Genomic DNA, 25,028 nt, shown 5'->3' with positions numbered 1-25,028 from the left:
TTAAATTGGCTCTGTAAAAGCTCTCTCACACTGCTCACTATCTGACACATGGACGAGATAAATTTACTAAAATTATTATTCTCTGGACTGGCGCTATTGTGGTAACTGAAAAAAGTTTTCCGTAGCAAATTGAAGCAACTTTTACATATTTTTATACTATGACTACGATGAGTATATGACAGATCTCACGTCGCGCACTGTCACGCAAAACACGTACGCGCCGCGATAATTCCGGGAAAATAGGGAACATTTAATAGAAAACCCACCCTATATCATGCGTGAGATAAGATAAAAATTGAATCACAGAACTACATTGCTGACCGCACCTGATCCCTCCCTTATATTTCACTGTCACTCCAACAAAGAGGCTAAATGAGGGACGCTTGCCGACCGATTGCCTGTGTTATGCAGAAGATTATATTGTGGACAGGCTTTGTACATAACACTACATAATGCCCAGGTTAAAATTAAATAATGTATTGACATTCGAATGTGGGCTGAAATTGCTTGCCTATCTAAGGTTTGATCAACGCCATTCGGCAAAGCGATTTTCTGTGACTCAATCGGATTTAGGCTTTTGATTGAGTTACGGAAAAATAAAAAAAAAAACTGTTTTGGTAAAAAATATAACCCTCTATCTGGCGTAATCAGTTAAATATAAAACTCTGAAAGTTTATTTACCTATTCAGTTTTGGTGTTTGTGTAGTCTATCCTAGATGACATTTATGGTCGAAGTTTAATATGAAAGAATTATACACACTTCATTAAAATAATATCTACCTACGTAATAATAATATTATTATCATTAGAACACATTAACATTGTAGGTACATTTGTATCTTAAACGCATATATTTTATGTTGCATTCGGTAAGAACAATCACAGTACCTACCTAGTCATTTTACTGACGAGTTGCAAAAATATTTCTCTTAAATCGTGCCGTATCTCTAATTCGCTAGTCTAGGTAGATGACAAGGGTAACTTCACGTCGGATTTATTATTATCATCACTTGGCCCACAATTTGCAGCAACTCTACGTGGTTCATTAACAAAATTCACAAGAAAAAACGTCGGAACAACTCACGCCACGTTATTTACCGTTTGGGAAACCAAGCTAAAGGATTTTTGGGCACGAAACGAATTTGAAGAGAAATGGCCCCGTGGAACGAATTGCTGCATTAAACGTATTTTGGGTTCTAATGACATTACGAATGGGTTTAATTAAACAATTTTACAAAATTTAAATTAATAATGATTTTGACTGATATGAATATGAAAGGAGATCAGCCTAGTAATATTTACTTACTTTGGATGTAAGACCTAAGCTACTACTGCATTCACAAAGTTTCGAGCAAATCATTGATAATCGTGGGTATTGTTGATGTCATAAAATTTCTCTATGCACCTAATTAACCCTATGAACTTTTTGTCAAAAAGTAGTGCATTTCTCTACTTAACTAAGGTGTAACTTTTCGTCTAAAAAGTCAAATAAAGCAAAACAACTTAATCAACAATCACACCCACCTTTTATCGTAATGCGTAATTCAAAGCAAACATTTAAAAAACATAATGAATCATCTGTGCGCGCCCTAAAAACTTCGCCCTCCGAAATTTGGGTTACATATTTAAGCAGCCCTTGACTGGCATTAAGTAATATTTAACACGCGTCGGCGATATTAATACTCGTACAACAACGTATATTGTGTATTAAATTTTAATTCGAGTTATAGCACACGGAAATGAGTAAGTAAAATACCTATTGAGGTAACGCTTTTAATAAAAAGAGCAATACTCGTTACCTTCATAAAAACAGCCTTTAAAAATTAACAAAATAAAAGTTTAAATTTGTAAAATGACAAAGTCATATTGTGGATGTTTTAAAGGTAGGCCCCAACCCATCTGGCCAGCGCTGCGTGGGGAGTGTATAGGTCAAATCCTTCTTTTCTCCTTAGGTTCTGGTAAATTCGAGAGAGTCGTGTTCGTGCAGTAGAAACTAAATAGATGTTAAACTATACAAAAATTTGCATGTTTTTGTTAAAAAAGTCACATACAAGGATGCCTTTGTCTGCATATACAATGTAGCAGCAAATAATAGTCCAGAAGGTAGATTTTATCTCACCAGTTTATCCATATGCCATTGCTTTTGTGATTTTACTACTCACTATCGAGTTCCTTAGTGGAAAACCTATTGTGCCCAAACAGCGAGATTTTATTGAATCGTTCCTTTCTTATTTATAGCTCGCGTTTTATGAGCCGTAAGTTTTGTCGCCAATAAGCGTACTAGACTTTTAGATTTCGCTAATAAAGCTCAATTTTGGCGAAAAGCAATTACCTACCTTAGTATGACACCCAATGTTATATTCACACGTAAGGATTCATTTCCACGGCAATCCAGCAAAACTGGATTGTGGGAATAAACAAGTGTGTGAAATTAAAATTCCAAATTCGAACGAAACGGTTTTTTGCGGGACACTGCAAACGGGATATGCGTGCCAATGTTAATATTAAACCACGTATACTACTAAAAAAACACTCCAAAAAACGCGATGTCTCACTGGGAAAGAGTCCTAAGGTTTCAGTTTGTTTCACCTTTTAAAAACCATATAATTTAATTCATTATTGAATTCTTTTCATTTTTATTTCAACGATAGTTCAAAATTCTGTAATTGCCTGATTTTATTTTGTTACTACGACGCTGATGATAATTGAAATCTGATACGTACTTACAACTTTAATGTTATATTTAGAATATTAATTATAAATATGTAACGATATATTTCTTGATCATGCGTACTTTGCTCATTACACGAAACTTTTAATAAGGAACGAACAAATTCGTATCATATTGCCAAATCAGTGGGACAACTCCCGCGGTTCCGTATTTTGAGATACATTCATCTCTCTCACTCTTATCGAGATGTTTGCATGAGTGACAGGGACAAAATAGACCCGAAATAACTCAGAGGGAAATTATTTGCGAGTAAGTTTGAATATGTTTTAGGAACTTCGATGGTGCGTTAAGTATGGAGTTTGATTTCTTGCTATCGCCAACTAATGCTTCATATTAATTTCGAAGACGAGGAAAATAGAAACGTATTTTCACCAGCCATCAAGTAACTACTCGTAGTTTATGTTTGTTTTTATGTATGGAAATAAATTAATACTCTTCAACTAGTGAGATCCTCCTCAGTTTTTCGTCGGTTAAAAATAACTACGTTATCACCTATCTGGCGCCCAGATTAGGTGGATAAATCTTATATTAGCAAACACTGACACAAAATCAGTAAAAAATACTAATGTGTACCACCTTTGATTAGTTTGAGCCTAGATGGGCGCAGCGTAAAACCTCCAAAGTCATATTTAGAAAATTTGATAATAAAACAAACTCCATCCATTCCGTCCCCTTCTCACTCAACTGTAACAGGCTGAAACAAGGATATTATTTATAGTATTGGTGACCCTTTTGGGCGTGACCGACTTATGCTATCATGCCATCAGCCTCGAACTAATAACCGCCAGGAACTGTCAGTGTCATTGGAATAGCCTTTGTAATTTTAGAAATGGAATCTTTTGTGTACTTGTATGTACTTGTAAGGCTGAGTTGCACCAATTAACTTTGACGATAACCGGTGCTTTTTGTATGGAGTTTGACAGATTTTTGACGTTTGTCAAAGTTAAAGTAAGATGGTGCAACCCAGCCTTAGTAATTATTTTTTGGTGGAATAAAAAAAGGGAATCAAGACAAGTGTGGGCGATAGGGTTGACATCTATTAACATATCATGTAAATGAATGTGACTTTTCGTTACTTCATGGTTGCATTTCGGAGATAGCAAAATGAACTTACTAACTTTGCCACAGTCAGTGCTCTTAATGAATACAATCCGAATCCAAGATCTTTATGTAAAATGTGAACGAGACCCAGCATATTAGTATTGAGTGGATAATTTAAAACAAAAAAAAAATACAAGTAATCACACTTCTTTTAAGCTCACTTAACCCTTGACAAGCTTTGTGATATTATATTATATTATATTATATATTAGTTAATCTTTTGATAGTGATTGTGTAAGTATGTGCAATTGTGCATACGGCATCAACCATGAGGGTCTTTATAATAATACATATTTAGTCTATTTCAGAGACGCAACTGTGTCGTCTCTATACAAGTCTAGTGCAATCCTAGTACATTACGAAAATGGATACATTTTTATCGCTTTCGTTCAATTTAACTATAAAATGCAGTAAAATAGTTTTATTACTCTTCACCGATAAAGACTAAACTGTAGTATCATCACAGTTTTAAAGAAAATAACTTTTGGTAACAGATTTTTGTTGTGTTAACTTATTTACAAGTACATAGATAAGTCATCTATTTATTGTTACAAATTTTATGAGGTAATTTGTAAATTTCACCCATCTTGGGTATCAAAATCGCTCTCGAATTTCTATTGTGAGGAAAGTGGTATCGATCAGCATTAATATTGCATCATTCCTGCCCCGTGGGGTTACAAGACGGTGAGTCTCAAATACCCCATTAAGAGGAATTCTGGGAACACGCCATGGTCATGTCATAGAGAATTGTGAGCGAAATACTGAGAAATTTCAGTCACTTCAAGGTTGATAAACCTAGCAGTACCTAAATATTCTTTACTTGAAAATTCAACATTGACGCCCCTATTCACAAACATTACTATGAGGTTTCACAGTACGCGTCGTCGCACAGGGTCACACATGAACCAGTCACAGAGCTCTATTTGACCCTGTGCGTTCGATTTGCTGCTTCACTTAAGCAAGCATCATTTGTGAATACGGGTGTTAGCGCCTCGAAACATATTCTAGGGCAGAAATCTTGTGGATGGCTGTAAAAACTCCCTCTCGTTACAGAACATAAATCGATGGTGACCTCTCGTCTCCTTCGGTTTGCAATCCCAACTAATATTATAAATGCGAAAGTAACTCTGTCTGTCTGTCTGTCTGTCTGTCTGTCTGTCTGTCTGTCTGTTACGCTTTCCCGCTTAAACCTCGCAACCGATTTTGATGAAATTTGGCATAGAGATAGTTTGAGTCCCGGGAAAGAACATAGGATAGTTTATATCCCGGTTTTTGAAACAGGGACGCGCGCGATAAAGTTTTTCTGTGACAGACAAAATTCCACGCGGGCGAAGCCGCGGGCGGAAAGCTAGTAAAGAAAAAATAGCTATCCAGACAATAAATATTCAACATTTATTATTGCGCGACCTACAATAAAGGCCGGGCATGTTTTTTCGTCCCGAGATCAAATAAATGGAAACGGGCACTCTCACAGTTTGACAGATGCGAATTGAGTTCGTTTAGCTGTTCGACGAAATTGTCACCTGTACATATAGATACATGTAGTGTAACATAGATCGATATCTGTTTGTTTGCTTACAATGCCACTGAAAGGGCTCCATACATTTATAATAAACCCCGAAGGTTGGATGCCCAAACGTCCGCTGGGTCTATTTATATAAAATCGATTCCAATTCGATGTACCAATGAGATTTGAATAATTTAATCGAGAAACTATTATGAAAAGTCATATAGGTAACTGTAGTGTGCGTGCAGTGTGCACTTGGCCAAATGTAAAAACATAAAGGAAATAGCAATCAATCGATGAATGAGAAATGATTTTCTAAATGATTTTCACACAAAATGAGCAGTGGAATTCCAGCGTTTGCGACCAAACTTTTATCCGAGAATAACTCTTGGTGGCACATTGACAGTTTCAGTATCTTAATCGTGCATGAGTCAATGATATTATTAGATCTCATCGTTATGATCTTACCATCAAATGAGATAGAGGTCAAACGTGAACTTGACTTTATGTAAAAAACTAGCGGCCGCCCGCGACTTCGTACGCGTGGATCCCGTTTTATCCCCTTAGGGGTGGAGTTTCGTAAAATCCATTCTTAGCGGATGCCTACGTCATAACATCTACCTGCATGCAAAAATTCAGCCCGATCCGTCCAGTGGTTTGGGCTATGCGTTGATAGATCACTATGTCAGTCAGTCAGTCACCTTTGAGTTATACTAATATACATTACTCGTAGATAATGAGACTCGAGCGATTTGAGTAATAAACAGGTTTTTTCTGTACAAATCATAAAAGGAACCTTGCCAAGTCAAGTAAGTCATATAGTACAAAAAGTTAAAGTCAATCAGAACAACAATGTCCAAGTACACTCGCGGGCCTGATATCGTACGTTTCTTCTTCGTTTGAACACCACATAAAAGAAATTAGGGTCGGCCCTTTATGAGAATTTGTGTTGGAAGACTGACAATTACTACATTTGTCCCGAACCACGAGCTGGTTTAGAGACCCGCAGGAAAATAATATTAATAGTGGGACATCTTTAGTACAAAAAATATAAAGTATTGTATTGGTAAACGATTAGGTACGTAGAAATACACACTGGGACACGTAATATTATGGTTATAAAAATTCCTTTAATCCTTTCTTTTATTTCTTGAAATCCTCTTTTCTCAGGTAAACTGTAAATTGGGCCGCCCTATCACCACAACCAAATAATAATAGTAGTGTCAAATTTACATAAGTAAAACAATAAACGAAATAAATATGACTCATTTGTAATGTGACAAAATTGGAATAAAGCAATTGAACACAATTTTAAAGGTTAACTTTAGGTCAGAAAAGGTCACGCTCGAATACCTACATAATAATATTGTTAGTTTATTCGTCGCTGCAGATCCGATATCTGTAAGTAGGGTACGACAAAGAGGTATTACTTAACGTCTGGAAGTGACAGGGGCAGATCCTTAAATATGACCAAATTCATTCGGGAAATACCTTCGTTGCGTTCAGGGGACAAAGGTATAGTCGCTATTTGATAACCTCAACAAAGCAATACCTTTCACAGGGCAAAGAACTACAAAGCACTCACTATTCGACTAGGTACTCGTACATAGTTGTATGATGGATTTTTTTTGGGGAAATGTATTGTATTAAATAAACACTTTTGATGTTTATATTATATTTTCTGCGATGTAAACTTTTACACACATAAAGGTGTGTGAAAGAAAAATTTCAAGCAATATTGGCTGGATAAAATTGCACTTGTAACTTCAACAATGTAATATTATGACATATTACTTAAAAGAACATAAATGTTTTTTATTGGCATTGTTTGCGATAATGACCAAACAGGACTATTTCCACCTCTTGTTCCCACCGCTGCAAGTTCTATGAAGCTAAGATCTACAGATTGACCGCCAATAAAAACTCAATCAGTCCAGGGCAAGTTTGTGATAAGATAATGACCAGTAAAAAGTATACATTATTGTATTATACTTAATTAAAACAAACCGCATATCCTCAACCAAAATCCACTCCAAAGAGATATTACAACAATTCCAACTCATAATCAGTTCACGCTTGACCGCGTTTTTGCAGAGACAGAGGAAATGTGATTTTTCTTTGAGTTTCGGCACTCTTTTTGTGCGTGGTGCACGCTCCATTGTTATTATATCTTTGTATGTATCTTTTGTTGTCCGAAGGGTGTGTGGCGTAACGAGTACCATTATTCCGTTATTCGCTAAATTCTTACGCGTACATGGAATCTGTAATAACTAGAGGGCAGCTGGGTCTTCCATCCCTTGGATTTGTTTTATTAAATATACAAGAGGACAACGAAGAGGTTGTTTATTTAGTATTTTATAATGTTTGTTAATATTTAGAGAAAAAGGCTTCGATTAACGGAGAGAGATGTTGAAGTGTGGGTAAAAAGTTTCTTCAATGATTTGTCGATTAAAACAGTTATAAAGTCAAATAAATGGTTTTATTAATGAGACATTAACGCCCGTATTCACAAACATTACTATGAGGTATCACAGTGCGCGTGGACGCACAGGGTGACACATGAACCAATAACAGATTTATATTCAACGCTGTGCGTTCGATTCGCTACTTCACATAAGCAAGCATCGTTTGTGAATACGGGCGTAAAAAAATTACTTTAGGTACAATTAAAAGAGAATAATTCAATTAAGCAATTTTAGTAAATAACTACTTACTACATTATACTGTCTTAATTGTGTTATCATATTAATTGATACTAAACACATTGTTATGAAGTAGCACGGTTCAAAAGTCTCGTTTAATAAAAGATGAGCGTTTCGTCCAAAATTAGGCCACACGCGTAACCATACATAATATAAAATCAATTATCGCGAGCGTAGGGGGTATGAAATACTCATTATTTTTGATACTTAGAAACTAATTACTTTGGAATAAACCCAATTTAGAGTTTCATCATAATAGACATTGAGGTGAACGTGGATCTCACTCACACAAGATTTCACTGATTTGAAAATCATCATTATGATCAGTCTGTACTACAGGTGGAAAACTCTATCTAATTTACCAGCAAATGTAGGATTTGTCCTACACTCAAATTTGAAAATCAATCCACAAAAAAGTTTCTTTCATGTCCAAATTATACTTACACGTTTCAAAAGACGCGAATAAAAGTTAAATACGAACCCATCCCTGCAATTGATATCAAAGCAAACATTTTTTATTTTTCTCATTCAATATTGGACTAAAGGGTAGTAGGACCCTTCGTCGAACAAATCAATTCAATTGACTTATTCGGTTATCTCCGTCCTTCTCACTCGCTAGAGATTGGAAAGTGTTATCGAGAGAAACATCGAGATTTGATGTCGATATAGCTTTCCAGAGTAGACCCGCGAATTTCACGCTTCCGCGTATTTGATAAGGGAAAGTGAACATTGAATTTTCTGGGAACGACTTCAAAGTCAAAACATTTATTATGCGAGCGTTTACGTTTCGAAAATGTTTCCATTCCATTCGTTCGGCTTTCTATATTACCGCTGTTTCATTTTATTCCCTTCTGAGTATTTACAAAGAAAAAAGTTCAATTCCATTTATTTTAATTTATTTGACTTCAACTTATATTATGTACTTCCACACACAGTTTGGTTGAAAGCTTAAAAAACATCCCGAATAGTCTAATAAAAGTACCAATAAACAGATTTTAAAAGAGTCCTACATAAGCTACGTAGAGCGTCTAAGCGGGAATAAATCGCATGCTATTAAGGGGTATTATTGAATCGCTCGACTGATGTAGAACCCTCGTTAATTACAACTACTATTGTCATTGGAATGGAACAATTTCCTCCGCCATTATGAGCGCGCTGATGGGGATCAGGGGATTTTTTGATCTCTTGCAAGATTATGACCATTGTGTTCAAGGATTACGAATTTGACCGCTCTGACATTTCAGTTATAACGGTTGTATGACTGTTTTCACTTTACTGCTGTCATGTTGATCTAGATGATTGTAGAAGTTGCTATTGTAACTTTGCAAATCAATGCCGTGCGTTATTATTTTGAGAAAATAGCAATTTAACAGGCGTAAGAGCATCACATAAGGTATCTTATCAATGGTCATGTAACTAGCTTGTGGTAAACAAAAAATGGGACTATTCCCACCTCACGTTCCCAGCTGCTATTCCTGTGTAAATAAACCAGTAATCATTTTATGTTTTTTTTTAAATTACGAGAGACTGAAACCATAAAGGTCACTTTTGGACATCATGCACGCTTAAAATTGGCCCAATCGATAACCGTCGAGCCGGTTTAGATTTAGCCCCAACTTCCAAGCTAAAGTGGATACAACTTCGTAACAGACTTTGAAAAGTAAAAGAAGAAAGCCTTGCTCCGAATAAATAGGACGGCGACGGAACATTGACTTTGTCAGTTCTTGGGATTTTTATAATGGGGATGTTGCCTGGGTCAAAAAGCAAGAGTTTTAATTAGTCCGTCAGTTAACTTATCAAAAAATACTCTACACGTATTTTTCACTTTTTCAAACTAATGAAAATTTAAAGAGATAAAGCGCCCCAAAGTTCATAAGAAGAGGCCCGTGACGTCAACGCTTGCTTAAAAATGCCGCACGTTGTGACGTCGTGCGCAACTTCAACGCACCATAACTATGTAATTATTTGTTAGATTGACAAATAAAAATATACGTGTCCAATATTTTTTGATATTAANCTAGCCTATCATCTCTTAGCGAAGGCGAAGTTTGGAAATTGAAACGTTTATTAATGCAGCTTCTTAAATTTTTGGTTAAGATTTGCTGTGAATAAAATTTTCCTTCTATTTGCTTGTAAAATTTTGGAATTCCTTCATAAACTTTACTTAAACATACTCGTATAAAGGCCCTATTCGTGAGTGTTAGATATGACTTCACATCAAGTTACATAAATGATTATGTCATCTTTTATATTAGCTAAGTTAAGTCGTAATTAAATAGATGAAGATCAACTTTACTCTAAAAGTGATACAAGTGTTTTTTTGTTCTTTAAACAGACTTAAAAAGCACTTAAGTGCTCTGAGTAAGAACTTAGGTAAAACATGTATAGAAAATTAGATAGTTAGATACACTACACCTAAATATTCATCCGAACGTCTCGGTCGTTGCAATGTGAAGTCTCAGAACTTACTAGGTCACCCCGCCCATTAAACTCTTTACTCGCTAACTTTTAATTGCATTACATTCTCCTCCATACGTTAGGGCGAATTTCATACTTTAAGGGTCCCAAAATATACGGACCCGAATTCAGTGACGTCCCGTTTGCATACATTACGGTCATGAACGTACATCTACGTACATGACCCTTTAATCTTTGTTACTTTAAAGTTATTTTGGGACTGTTGCTAAGCGAATTTTTTGGGTTAGACAGATGATAAGATGGTTTTAAAGCTTAATTTCTTTGTTCATGGTGTTAGATAGGTTGATTGTACATTTCTGTTAACAGTCCTTTGTGTATTTGTTTAATTTAGCGTATTTTTAGCAAATTACGAGGAGGACGTCCAAGCACAACCTCATAAAGGTAGCAGAAAGGCGCTGGATGCAGGCCGCTACCAACCGGGCGATATGGAAATCATTGGGGGAGGCCTATATTCGACAGTGGACGTCTTGTGGCTGAAATGATGATGATGATGAAAGTACAAGGACCTAATAAAGTCTACACGTGATATAAACATTTTCTATCTAAACTATTATTCCGTCGACATAATAATCCTCTACAAACATCAAAGATGACTAACGTATCTAAATCACAGCTTCAAATATTTCCATTTATTTAACGAGATTCCACTATTATTAATCCCGAAGCTTTTAGGCAAATATCGTATTTTTACTAACACCCGTATTACGTTGCCATGTGTTAATAGTTATTAAAAGGCTGAATATGAAATATGATAAAGGCAGGTTCACACTCAAACTAAACGCAGAACATCGTTACGAATAAGTTTATGATATTCTTGTAAAAGGTAAGCAACTTTTCGTTTAGTATTGCTAGTTAAACGGCATTTCTTTTAGTATTTCTAATATCAGTAAAAGGTGATTGAAAAAATTACGTGTCATACGAGTAGTACGAATGACCAATTGGTTATAATTATGACATAAAGAGAATCTCTTGACAGGTACATTAACTCGTAATCAATATGGCATGGCATATTAACGTCATTATCAGTTGTGTAGTGTTTGTATCTACGTACTAGATAGATACAATACGCTGTCTCACGTACACAAGTGATAGGCAGTCACGTGACGTCGTTACGAGTGGGACGAGTCAGTCGTACGGCAGACGCCGACGAGTACGGACGTGCCGCAGTGAGACGCTTGGTGTGACGGTGAGCCAGTGTGCACATTTACAAGTGGCGACGAGGATAAATACACATTTTTTGGAAAATAAGGAAAATAAAAGCTCAGTAAAATACATAATTTTGAAATAATAATTAATTTGTAACAAACCTGCCATAATAATTAAAGTTCAGTAATGTGTCTGATTTCATCGATTTATGGATAAAATAACGATTATTCTGCTTTGGAAAGGGCATAATTATTTTGTTGTATGAGAATAGTCAAGTTAGCAGGCGAAAACATTTTGGTTTTTATCATTATAAAATCAGATTTTATTAGAAATACATACTTATTATCAGCTTGAAAATAGCAATAAAGTGATTGGTGATAATAAGTAGCGATATTAGAAATAAATAAGTATTCAGCAGAAGTCGGCCAAAACAAAATAAAATAAAAATAAATAAAAAGAAAAGTAATCAGACCTTTTTTTCAGGCAACTGATACCCTTTAAATGGGATGTAACCCGGATCTGTTAGGTAGCCTTGTTGTTTACTAAATTCAAATTAACTTATTTGCATTAATTGAACGTAACTGAAATTGGATGTTTATTAAAGTAATGTAAAATAGATATTAAAGAAAAAAAAAAAGAGAGTGAGACGTATGAGTACAATAATTCAGTCGGTGTTATCGCGGTATAGCGATCTTTTCCATACTTCTATTACAATAATTAACCTTACATTTACTTGACAAAAACTTTCATTAAAATTTATTAACAAGGAAGGGATGTAGTGTTTGTATCTACGTACTAGATAGATACAATACGCTGTCTCACGTACACAAGTGATAGGCAGTCACGTGACGTCGTTACGAGTGGGACGAGTCAGTCGTACGGCAGACGCCGACGAGTACGGACGTGCCGCAGTGAGACGCTTGGTGTGACGGTGAGCCAGTGTGCACATTTACAAGTTGTAACATTGATAATACGTTATAGAGCCTTGCGGCAGTTATTAAAGCCTAATTGCATTGTAAAGATATTTGTCAAAGATACTATGATACATTATAATTTATAATTTATAATCATCCAAAATTAAGTCATAGTGTGTAGCAATATACTACAACATTTCTATAGCGTAATCCTGCTTACAAAAACAAACAAAAAAAGTTATAGTACCATTAAACAGCGGTTGATTACTTGGTGCTCATCATAAGTATCCTTGTAGATTTAGTCCAAAAAATCTCAGGACAGAGCTCGTTAATACTTATTAAAGAACTTTAGTCTTTAGAGAAAACATTATGAGCGTTTCTCGTTTAAAAAATAATCTAGATTAACTTGGAAATATGTCAGACTTGTTTACAAAAAGTTTGTAACTAAAAACCTTAAAAGCAGCTGCTCAGACATTTTATCCTCAATATTTAGGCACTAATGAATTTGCAAAAGACCGCATTCATAAAACAGGGTAGAGCTAGTTTAGTATTTTCTGTCACATTTTTTTAGTGTACCTACTAAGTAGTGATATAAAATGTCGTTTACGGACTCTACACACCAAGGCTTGGTGTCGGCGGCTTTATTTTTAAAAGAATCTTGTATCTACACTCTTTGACTTTTAATAAAAAGTCTCATATCGACGATCCATGTCGACGGGTATGGTGTGTAGACTGAATTAGGTAACACCATCAACACCATGACAATATTTATGGTTCTGTTCTCAAATGTGCCAATGAAACTCTACCACGAAGGCTTTTCAGAACATGCCTAATAAGCACATTATTTAAGAGCACTAGTTTACATCTTATAATATTATGACAATGTGAAGAAACAAGTAACTGAAAATCGGATTTTTTTTTTATTTTGCCCACACAATGCCTTATTCAACTCAAGCTAACCACCGCATAAGTATGAACAATATGAACACACCCTATGCTTATAGCTCGTTTGTCATCGTTCACGGCTAGCCTATTTAATTTTAGATCCAGGGAAATGAGCTGGAAGTAACTTTGATAGACAGCTCCTTCGAATATAAAGTTGGCCCCGCGTCTACGTCTTTTCTTGACAACGTGGATCGCGCTAGAATGACTGGTGTTTTTAAAAAACAGCTTTATAGAACTTTGTGAAAAGAGTCTGCGTAATGAAGGATTATACGCCTAAATATTGCAATATTCTGTTTAAGGTTGAACCGAGTTTGAGAGACATTTCTTAAAACAAGATTAACGCATTTCGTAGCGTCCTCTCTTCCTATCTTTATTTTTTTTCTATTCGTCTTTTTAGCATAATGTCAAGAGCATGATCAAAATCTAAAGTTGGAGTTGGATTCAATACGACATTTGGACATAGGTACCTATTACCTATATTTTATGTCAAAATACTTTTTGGAAAATATGTGAACTGAAGTGACAATGTTCTAATCCAGCAAGATGTATAAGATAGAAGAAGATCATTGTGAGTGAGAAGATCATGAGAGTTCTACGCCCAACAGTGGGCTCAAGCATGCTGATACCAATGATATGGTCCATCACTCCGAATTTTAGACGCCTTAGCAGTAATAAAGTCAAACCACTTGTAAAATAGGAAAAATTTGTGAACTTATTTTTTGTACAACAAAAACTGCGCAATTTACAGTTCGTAAACAAACGTTCATTGTCAGGCTGAGAGTTAATAAAGTTACAGGCACGAATGGCTGGTTCCAGGAAAATTAGCCAGTTTCCTATTTCATAGTCACGGGGCATAAAATTGCTAAAAAAGCGAACTATTACGCAAAACGCTTCAGTCGCTAGCAGCGCTGAAATATTTTCAAAACACGGACTCCAGCACATCAGATTATATTTTTATTGCAAAATAGGCCCCATTATAACTACATAAGATTCCACAGTATTTAGCTTAACGTGCTGTTGTCTGTTCACTTGTAACGATTAAACTTAGGTCGCATGTCGAACATCAATGTTGAAATTATTTTAAATATCTGCAGTGAAATATTTGTAGCTAAATACGCAATTAAGGAGAACTATTATTATCCTGTTTGAGCTAGGATATTAATTTTGTGTTACAGCCGTGTTCACAAACGATGCTTGCTTAAGTGAAGCAGCAAATCTAACGCACAGCGTTGAATAGAGCTCCGTGATTGGTTCGTGTGTGACCCTGTGCGTCCACGCGCACTGTAAGACCTCATAGTAATGTTTGTGAATACGGGTGTTAGTGATTTTTATTAAGACTTTATTAATAGGCATGAAATGAAGCCCTAAATTCGACTCTAATTACTGTGATTAGTTAAATTTCGATGTCTAGACCAATTGTTCTATTCTAGTCTGTTATTAGAGGCTAGAATCTATTTTTAATACTGATTTTTTGTAAACACAATTTTAGAATGTTTTTTTTTTTCTGTAAATTGACTTGAATATACTTACTGAAAAATATCAAAATGCCATGCGAGGGGTGGATTTAATTTCAATCTAATATGACTTTAATGATCCATAATTTCGTCGAGTATTGATTGTCGTGTGATAATTTTTGTTTACAAATACGTAATAAGGGCAATAAAAAACTGACAAAATGTTTCAACAGTTCCCTGCTAAATTAAATAGAGCGCAAATAAGCTCTATTTGTCATTCTCTTGATTATCACTGTAGTAGAGTCAATTATAAACACGTAACTAATAAAAATATCACCTAGTATGACGACCTTTGTTTTAAAACAAACAAATGTATATTATGTCACTGACATAGTTATTTTAGATCTGCGAGCAGACTAAACACATGATCCTATTTAATATTGTCACCCTGTATTACTGTGTTTTTGGCAAATAAACGTTTTGAATTTGAATTTAAAATATTATGCAAAACAGAACAAAACTACAGTTGTGCTAACAAGAATAATCAAGGGAATAATCCAGTTATTTCTTTAAAGGGACCCAACGGTATTTACAAAGTTCAGAACTAACTATAAACATCAGTATGACTTCTAGGTATAACTAAGTTCTGAATGGGAAATTAACTGAGCTGAAAAATACAACTTTTAAAATACCTTTGGTAAAAATCTCTATTTTAAAGAAGTTCTTGCTACGACACTATTTCTGAATTCATACAAATTCAAAACTTGGGCAGTCAGCAGTATCTTTTGGAGACGCTATGCAACAAATCATATTAAATTTGAATGATACTAATATCAAAAGCAAGCCCATACCTATAATGGGTTTAAAAACAGGTTATGACTGTTGTAGCACAGTCATGCCAATGTTAAACTGACATTATTTAGAAAGATAACTTTCATTTCAATATCGATTTATTGTTTCACTTACCTACTGGATAGGTACTCAGGTATCAACTCAATTAAATTCTCCTTTCAGACCGTTCAGATATCAGAAATAAGAAACGCAAGGAAAAGATAACCAGCAAATAATTATTTCCGCTGTCGTTTTAGTAATTTTCCAAATTACATTTTCACTTATCGAACGAAGAACGACCAACGAAAACATATTAAACTGCTCAACCCTGGGGACGCGACCCAACTAACAAATTGCTACAGCTCATAATCATTAAAATGCAACGTGTATATTCGTGTAATTTATAAAATTGACACATTTTCTTTTGCTTTGTATCACAAATTCTTAATATACGCAAATTGAAATACGAAACCTTCTTACTTTGGTCAGCTTTGACTACTCTTTTAGCAGTTGTAGGTATGTTAATAAAATATCTACTTGTGAAAGCTCAAATTTTATTATACTAAGCAGACATGCTTTAAAAGCACGTTACAAGCTACAAAAGTAATTTTAAACCTAGTGGAATATGCCGTCATACAAGCGGTTCTTTTTGCACTGAATAGTAGATTCACTCTTTATTTTTTCTTTGAATATGTATTAATTGGACTGAAATCTGAAAATATGCGTAAGATATTTTTTTATGTAGAACAAGACAAGTATTTGACTGCACCCGCACCTGTTTTTAACCGACTTCAAAAAAGGAGGAGGTTATAATTATGTTCGGGTGTAGGTATGTTTTTTTAAGTGAGGATTTTGACGTTTGATTTTGAGACGGACAAGTACGTTTATAAGTACCCTGAAAAGATTACAACTGATATCTTGTTTAAAAATTTCACTAAGTATTAGTGATAGTTTCCTAGACAAAAAAGTTCATGAATCTAAACTTTTGTTATTTCGAAAATTTACTCGGCTCAGACGAGAGAAACTCGCGGTATTAATATTGGAATACAAAGTTCGCGAAACTTTGTTATGAATTTGACCAGACTATGGCTAAGCTCTGCCAGACGAAGTTGGTTCATGGTGTTTTTTTATTTCGCGAACAAAAAAATGATTGATGCTTGGTTTCTTTGTATATTAAGGAAGTTAAAAGTTATTTAGTCTGGACAGTCTCAGAATAGTATACAATACTCGTGTAAGGAAAGTAACTAGTATTACGGGTAGTAGTTTTTTCTGGTAATTATGGTGTGGAATAAACCTAAAGAAAACTTTGACAACTTTGGGTTTGTATTTTGGTGCAATCTCGCTAATAAGTACCTACTAAGATAATTCCAAACAGCATTATTTTTCTATAAAATCCCAGCCTGAAAAATGTTTTAAGCTATCGATTAAGCGAGTAAAGCCAACATTTTATAGAAGGAAAGTGGTTTTTGTAAAAAAAACTTCGACTAGAATAAGATTCACATAAAATCAAACCCGTTCACTGTGGGAAGTTATGGGGAAAACACACAACTTTCAATCGCTGGGGTTTGAAGTAGTATTCCATAGCTTCTTAACTTGGACCACCTCATAAAACGCAAATCTTCGGAATGTTCGCTCGTAAAAACTTTCCACCTCTACCGAGATAGGAGTTTAACGATTTTTCCTATAATAGTCGATGCGGAAGAAAATGGCTCGGGCGAAAATAATTGCCTTTGGCTAAAACTGGATCTAATACTTTCCGATAGAGAAGCTAACTAATGAGTTGGTAAAGAATAGTGTAGAAAAACCTGGTCCCATAGTTTGATTTTCACATGTTTATCTTCAATGTGGTAGTTGTGTTACTCGTATTGTGTCTTATGTCTACGTATTTAAGTATATATTTTTGGTTCCGAGCTAAATTGTATCAGTAATGTTAATTTCAATATTTTCTGTATACTTTTGCTAAATATTGATAGGTTTAGCGATTATACATTTATAAATCAGGGCAAGATTCGAACCAACTAGCCAACTTTATTGTTCCTCTAAAAACCCTACGATTTACCTCCGAAATAAAAGTTAAAAATGTAGAATAATTTTCCCAAGTCAGTATTCAAAGCGCGCGAGACAATCCCAGCCATTTACTGCATTTACTCTGAATGGACCACATAGTTGTAAGTATACTGTTGTAAGTACTATTATACGTAACAAAAATACATAGTCTGACCTACCCTACTAAATTATACATCGTAAGCTCAGTCCAGTCTAGTACATCTCCCGAACTTGCTAGTTCAGGTTAACTTTGTGAATACATTTACACCAAAGTTGCACTTCGCTGTTTAACGCTTGAATGTTTGAATGCTATGCAGAAATGGCAGAGACAGTCTGAGGCGGTTAGTTCTAAATGGTTACAGTAAATGTAACCATTTAGAACGTTATGGTTTTACTGTATAATTCACTGTCAAATTATTATATTAGTAATAGAGTAATAATTTGACAGTGAATTATACAGTAAAACCATAACGTTCATCCATATTTATATTATAATTATGCGAAAGTAACTCACGTCTGTCTGTTATTTTTTCACATCTAAACCACTGATGAAAAAAGGCACAGACACAGCTTGAGAAAAAAACCTGCCCTGGTAAAACTTTAAATAGTTTTAATCTCGGTTTTTTGATTGACCAAAATTATAAAAAAGTATAAAATAATCCTTCATTATCAACCAGTTTCACAAAAGAAACACTGGCAAAACAGAAATTATAAATTGTAGAGAACAAAAGAAAAAACACATTGTTCAACCAGAAACAAAACACAAACAAAAGAAGTTAATCCGATAAAGCCAACCAAACAGCACCGTATGAGTGCAATTAAAATATCTTTTCCTGAAGTAAGTAAGAATTGAAACAATGTTTTAACCGTTCACCGTTTACCCGAAATAAAATCCGGACCATGAAATTGGATAGTCTCTACAACTCTAGCCAACTAATGAGGATTCCGCATTCGGCTTTAGGTCTAGTAATTTCATGGTTTACTTATTTAAACAACATTTCTGCAAGTCTACAGCGAAGTTAAAATGGCCTGCTTAGTGTTGAAGGGAAATTCTCTTAATTATTTAGGCTGAGTTGCACCACCTTATTTTAACCGTAACTATAACCATAACCGGTGTTTATTGTATGGAGTTTGACAACTTTTTGGCGTTTGTTAAGGTTGAGGTTAAGTAAGATGATGCAACCCAGCCTTACTGTACTATTGACATATTATGTCAAGGTAGAAGAACTCAATGCCACGTTCAATGTACGCGACGAGTTAACTGAAAAGATATATTTACACCTAATTATAAAGAGTATATAATTAAAAATGTTTTTTTTTTCTCAAGATACCTACTGCTAAGTATATCCAGCCAGCTTTATTGCTTCCTCAAACTTACAAAAGCTATAGAACTAATTTAATCGTAAAAATTACGCTTCATATGACACGTATAGTTTTAATCACTTGTCATTTAATAATATAATGTATGAAAGAATTCAATCAATTTCCACTCTATGTCGACGCCTTTCATTATATTTACGTGGGTTCACTTAATAAAAGCTGGCTCAATTAACTCAATTGAGTCTAGTTTCTAGACAATTGCCCAATAACCGTTTCCAATTAAGAAACGCTTTGATTAATATGTAGGTATCAGATATTTAATAACCTAATATGAATTTGTCCTACACAATTTATTGATCAAAATTAAAATTAGGTCGAAGTAATTTTGATTTATTAGGTTAGGATTTCCTTGAAATTTTCTTTGTTTCATCAAGCAAAAGATAATGATAATAAGTTAAGATCGCTTAATAAGGTCCCTTAGCTAAAGAGTCCCAAAGTTTATGACTTATTGGAATTCGTAATATATCAAAACCGGCACTAATTAGACGAAAATTGTACAATCGACAGCAAATCAGCTGTTTATTGCAAAATGGCACCTATTTAAATTAGCATAAGATACAACAGCGACTGGTTGTCGTACTTTTAAGGTACTTCATTTAAAAACATAGCTATCCAGCAGACTATCCGCTACGTGGGAACGAAATTATACTTTAACATTAGTTAACAGTTTCGCTTAGTTAGCTCAGGAAAGTTTTCACATTTATTCCTCAAGTTATCCCATTCCCGCCCGCATCTGGACTGGGACATAATTAGGTAGGTACAGAAGGTCCATGTCCAATCAAAGGCACAAATCTCTGGAATTAGGTAGTGTGATAAACTAGTTACTCTGTACATCTAGACTATTGGCCTACTAGTATTAACTATAGTATATAGTACTAACGCTGTAGAACTGTATTAACCTAGCTTAAACGGTCTATGTGGAGACTGATCACAATTAATGGAAATTCTGATTTGACCTTTTCTTCTCTTTTTAATGATTGGCTTATTATATCTTTTATATAATCATTTTTTACAAATTATTTCAATATTAAATTACTAAACGAAACTGTGACCCAAAGAATATCGTCAAGTCTCTATCAAGTCAATGTTTTGCTTGAAAAACAAAAATTACTACATGAACTACAAAGAAGAGAGTGGACTTTCTACAACCTCCTAATCTATGATCAACAGCTCTCGGGCATTTGTCAGAACCGATTGTTTGAATCGATTCCGTTGTCCAAATGTGCCGAATGAATCGCTCATGAACGATTACCTTGATTCAAATTGGGGCAATAAAATACCGATTGGACCGAGTGCTCACGGAAGTTTACGACTCGTAGTAAGGAATTTTAATGGATCGATTTAAATTTATCTGGTAAGGAAAGTATCGATGCATTTTATAATTACGATGTAAAATTTAATTAGGTATTTATAAAGTTTTATTTACCCGTAAGTTGTTTTTTTTATTTGAAATGCTTTTTAATAATGTACTTGCATCAAATAAATACTTTTTGTTTCTTTATTTCTATCTTTTAATAAACAATGTGTCAGGCAGATTTATTTATTGCAAAAACAAAATAATGTATGCTTAATTTGTTTTTTTTTTAATGGTATGCTCTTCCCTATGTAAAAGGGAAACACTAAAAGAAAAATAAACTAGTATTTTTTGAAGTAAGTAATGTCTGAAATTTAAACAATTCCGTACAATGACTTTCTCTCAGATATTACAGATGCCAAGTAGCAAACTGCTTTGTGAACATTAGTCAACATTACAATGGCTTGTGCAAGCACAGCATAAGCACTTGCCAAAACATACGGTCCTTTCTCCGCACTGGCACGTTCCCAGTACAGCGTTATGTCGCTTAGCAGCCGTTTATCTATGAACTGACGATTTCTGTAATTGCGAGAAACAATGATTAGGTATGCCAAGTTGGCTGAATGCCAAAGAATAAAACTTGTTGCTCCACCATAACATAATCGGGGCGGAAAAAGAAATGGAGAGGAAACACATGTTTATAAATTGAGATATACTACTTCCAGACGCTGAGCTTGATGCTGAAGAATAATATGTCATGCCAAATATCGGTCAAGAGTTACGACATCCAAATACGGATTACACATGGATTTGTTAGTATCATTTTATCATGCAGATATTTACGGGAACGAAATGATTGTGTTCTTGTCTTGGTACATTAAAAACCTACTGAAGAAGATATAGTACGACTATGCCAAATATATTTTACTTTGTGGTCAGAGATAAGCTTGTATACAGAGGATAGTAAAATGGTCCCGTATTACTTACATCACAACTAACAAAAAAGCCACAGTGTTTAGGTTGTAGTCGTCTGCAGCTGTACATGCATTGGGTCAAATCTTGCCAGCTTGATGGTCATTTTTATCTTTTTGGTGATGATTTGATCCAACTATTAACAAGTTCATTTCAGTGACAACGCTTAGCAGTAATAACGAGCAATGCGAAGACTTTGCCAAGTATCGCGAGTTTAGTGACCGCGACCAACATTTGTCCTGTGGATTTGTCAAGCAACACTGATTACGAGACCACGCTGGCAGGAGTCCAAGCAATTGCCAATGTACTGGACCTGTTGCTTCCCCATAATGGACATGAAATAAAAGGAGGAGAAGCACATGATCAAACAATCACATGAAGTTATACTTTTAAACAATCGAACTGTGTGCCAAATGTGTCTAAATTTTTCCGCTACTTTTCTTCAACAACAAACGATATGGTGCCTGTCCAGGTGTATTTATAATGCGGGAAGAAGAAAGAGATGGTCACAATTCGTGCGTCAGATAGCTTTAGTTTAATTATTCCCTTCTTTGTAAAGAAAAATACATAAACGTATTACGAGACCGAAATGGTGCTTTTCCAAAGTTGTGTTTTCTCCAAAAGACAAATTTTGAACATCATAAAATTAACCAAAATGAGCATGAAAATGTGTTTGAACAACAACAAGGGGAACGTTGAAATATTCCTGGGAATTTCATCAAGTTCCCAATACCATATTAAAAGTTTGATAAGGATAATAATAAAACTTCCACTGATGTTTATAAACAGCTGGGATTATTTCAAAGCACTCACAGAGTAAGTACTTTGTTTATTTAACATGAAAAATATTTAGTATTACCATTTCTGAGAATTTGATCAAGAAAAAGCTTTTCAATTTAGTAATTGTTTAAATAAGGCGATAAGGTGTTAAGAAGTCAATTAGCAAGTTGTTAAAATAAGTAAGCCAAAACAAAATTTACGAGTAAATAAGGTAATTTTCCGGAAAATTCAGATGTTATTTTTCTTCATAAACGCTGAAGACTTGAGTTGTGGAAATCACGATAAACAAGTCTGAGGAAAAACATAATACTTCTGTTGACAAAGTCACAATATCTGATATAAAACACGATGCCAAGTCCGTTAAATTGAGATAAATTAAAACATTTAGAGCGTGTTTCGCCACCTACCGATAAAGTCCCTGATAGCCCACTGGTAATTTACATGCGATTTAGATAGGATGGATTTAAAGACTTTTGTTGTCACAGGTTTCGGATAGAGATACGAGTATGTGGCTCAAATCACTCAGCAAAGTTTAATTTGTTACATAGCTTTTAAGTTGAGATCCAAGTCATCTAATTAACTAGTAACTTATAGGTATTTGCTGGAGTGCGTTATATTAGGTCAGATTAAATTACTTTACGCTGAAAGCGATTTCTAACAACTATCTGAAACTTCATCAAGAACCGATAAATCTTGTCCAAAATCTTCACCGTCAAAGTTCCTATCAGGAATCAAAATATCCACTGACCTGGACATGATACGGCGCCACCTTCTCCTCGCCCTTGATCTCGACGTTGATGTGCAGTCTGATGGCCCCGGACACGGCTGACTTGTCCGTCCTCTTCTCCAGGTTGTACCACACGTCCATCTCACCGGACAGTGTCCGGACCTGTTGAAAGAATTGTTTCAATAATGGGACCAAGACAAAAGATTTTATAAGCTTTCGCACACTTCTTATGACAAACATAGAACCAATTGTCTGCGTAAGCCTATTAAATCTGCTTTTTGTAATATTTATACTTGACATATCGGATTACCTATATTTGGTTGATCGTCTGAATGTGACCTTCCAATGATTTCAGATACGATGTTCTAGTCTAGATGACTAGTCACGATGCCCTAGGGCATCATTATTGCATTTTAATAAAAATCTGTAAATTATTATTAGTAGGTGGTACTTATAAAATAGTGACGTAAATACAAACCTCAATAATGGTCTGCCCCAAGAAGTCATCAGATTCTCTCGTTAGTTTTTGCCGCAGTTTTGATTTCAGGTCGTTGTCTTCATCCCAAACTCGCACTTTGATTCGATCGGAGGAGTTGTGACATTCACTGCAAGATATTATTATCATGAGTTTCATCAGAAAAGTACCAAGCGCTTATTAATTAACGTTTAAGAACTAGGACTTACAAGTAAAATTTCTCGTTCCACACAGGGTTCAACTCCTGGGGCATCGTTCTTGTTCTCTTCTTCACTTTGCTCACTTGGACGGTCACGTACGGATCCGATGTCCCGCTCTTATCCTTGGCGATCAAACCTTGGGCACAGATAACTGCCCGCAAAAGGGCCTATTTAGAATTCAAATTCATTTTCATCCAATAATTAATTCACAACAAATACATTAATATTCCTCAGAAGAGGGAGACTTGAAAGAAAAAACATCAAACGGATGTCTTAGTAAATATGTTTCAGAAAAAGGTTATAAGGGACCATTTTGAAGACGACCCAATGGCTCGCCTCAATAAATCCTGGTAAACGTATCCCTGATAATCTCTTGGGAAAAAAATATACATCCATTTAGTGATTATATCATTTAGAATTTGGACTGTTTCTTAAAGACCTTTTAGAAAATTTTGTGCTGAGTTATTATGTTAATTACACACTAGCTTACCTCATATACCTTCTACGAGTATAGTACTTACCAAGCATTCAGAACTATTTAGAACCTGTGGTTGTCTAACAGGGTGTTGTGTGAGCAGAATGGGCTGGGATCAAGAAGAAGACGCTAGCTTCAACACTACCAAACTTGTTATCTATGCCGAAATTCCATGTCTAAATCAAGGTAACCATAGCGCCTACAAATTCGAATTCACTAATGCAAACTTCAACCAAGAAGAAAGTTTCGAAGAAGAAGTGAGAAGATATGCGCGGGAATCAAATCTAATGGTTTCAGAATTTTCACGAATCGGAAAAAGTATTGACAGCCAGAGAAATGTAGTGAAGAAACTGAGGATAAGTTTGAGTAAATCAATTTGGTGTTCAAGGTCTTCATTCTCCATGCTCAATTCCATCTAATTTATCATTCACTTGTATCTAAAGTAGTTAATCAGTTATAAATAGGTTAGTTAGTAAACATTCAGTTCGTTTTCAATTTGCATCGCAATAAGCAGGCTTCCGAAGGTCTGAAAATGTTTAACGCAAAATTTACTTATAATTTGTGAAATTCATGCAATTTGTGTCAATTTAGCAGACGTGCTGCCGAGTTGTGGTTTTGCAATCATTATTAATTAAACGTGGCTTTAATTCGTGTCATATGGTGTTTAGGGAATACAAAATTCGTGTGCGTGACTTGATTATCAAATTGATATCATCATTGTTCCTTGACCGTGTAGAGTGTTAGATTCGTGGAATTTCCTTGTGTTGATGAAAATCAAGCTACATTAATTGTCGATGGAGGTGATTGAGGCGGTGCAGTAACGACCGTGATTTGGTTGGGTTAGTATTTGAAGTTAGGTTTGTAGTAATA

The 25,028-nt window shown here is 35.0% G+C and overlaps 1 protein-coding gene across 1 annotated transcript in view; it reads right to left on the bottom strand.

Annotated features, from left to right (window-relative positions):
* The window catches only part of unc-13 (protein unc13 homolog), a 64,999-nt gene that overhangs the window by 24,719 nt on the left and 15,252 nt on the right, over nt 1-25,028 (bottom strand). The window contains exons 9-11 of the mRNA XM_028310740.1: nt 23,693-23,834; nt 23,487-23,613; nt 23,030-23,170 (exon numbers count right to left, since the gene is read on the bottom strand). Coding sequence (XP_028166541.1) covers nt 23,030-23,170; nt 23,487-23,613; nt 23,693-23,834 — 410 coding nt within the window. The remainder of the gene's footprint in view (nt 1-23,029; nt 23,171-23,486; nt 23,614-23,692; nt 23,835-25,028) is intronic.

This window comes from Ostrinia furnacalis, unplaced genomic scaffold, assembly GCF_004193835.3.
Source record: "Ostrinia furnacalis isolate ACB-3 unplaced genomic scaffold, ASM419383v2 OfSCF3085, whole genome shotgun sequence".
Taxonomy (NCBI): Eukaryota; Metazoa; Arthropoda; class Insecta; order Lepidoptera; family Crambidae; genus Ostrinia; species Ostrinia furnacalis.
The sequence above is the reverse complement of the archived record's forward strand: the minus strand, read 5'-3'. Positions and strand labels throughout refer to the sequence as shown.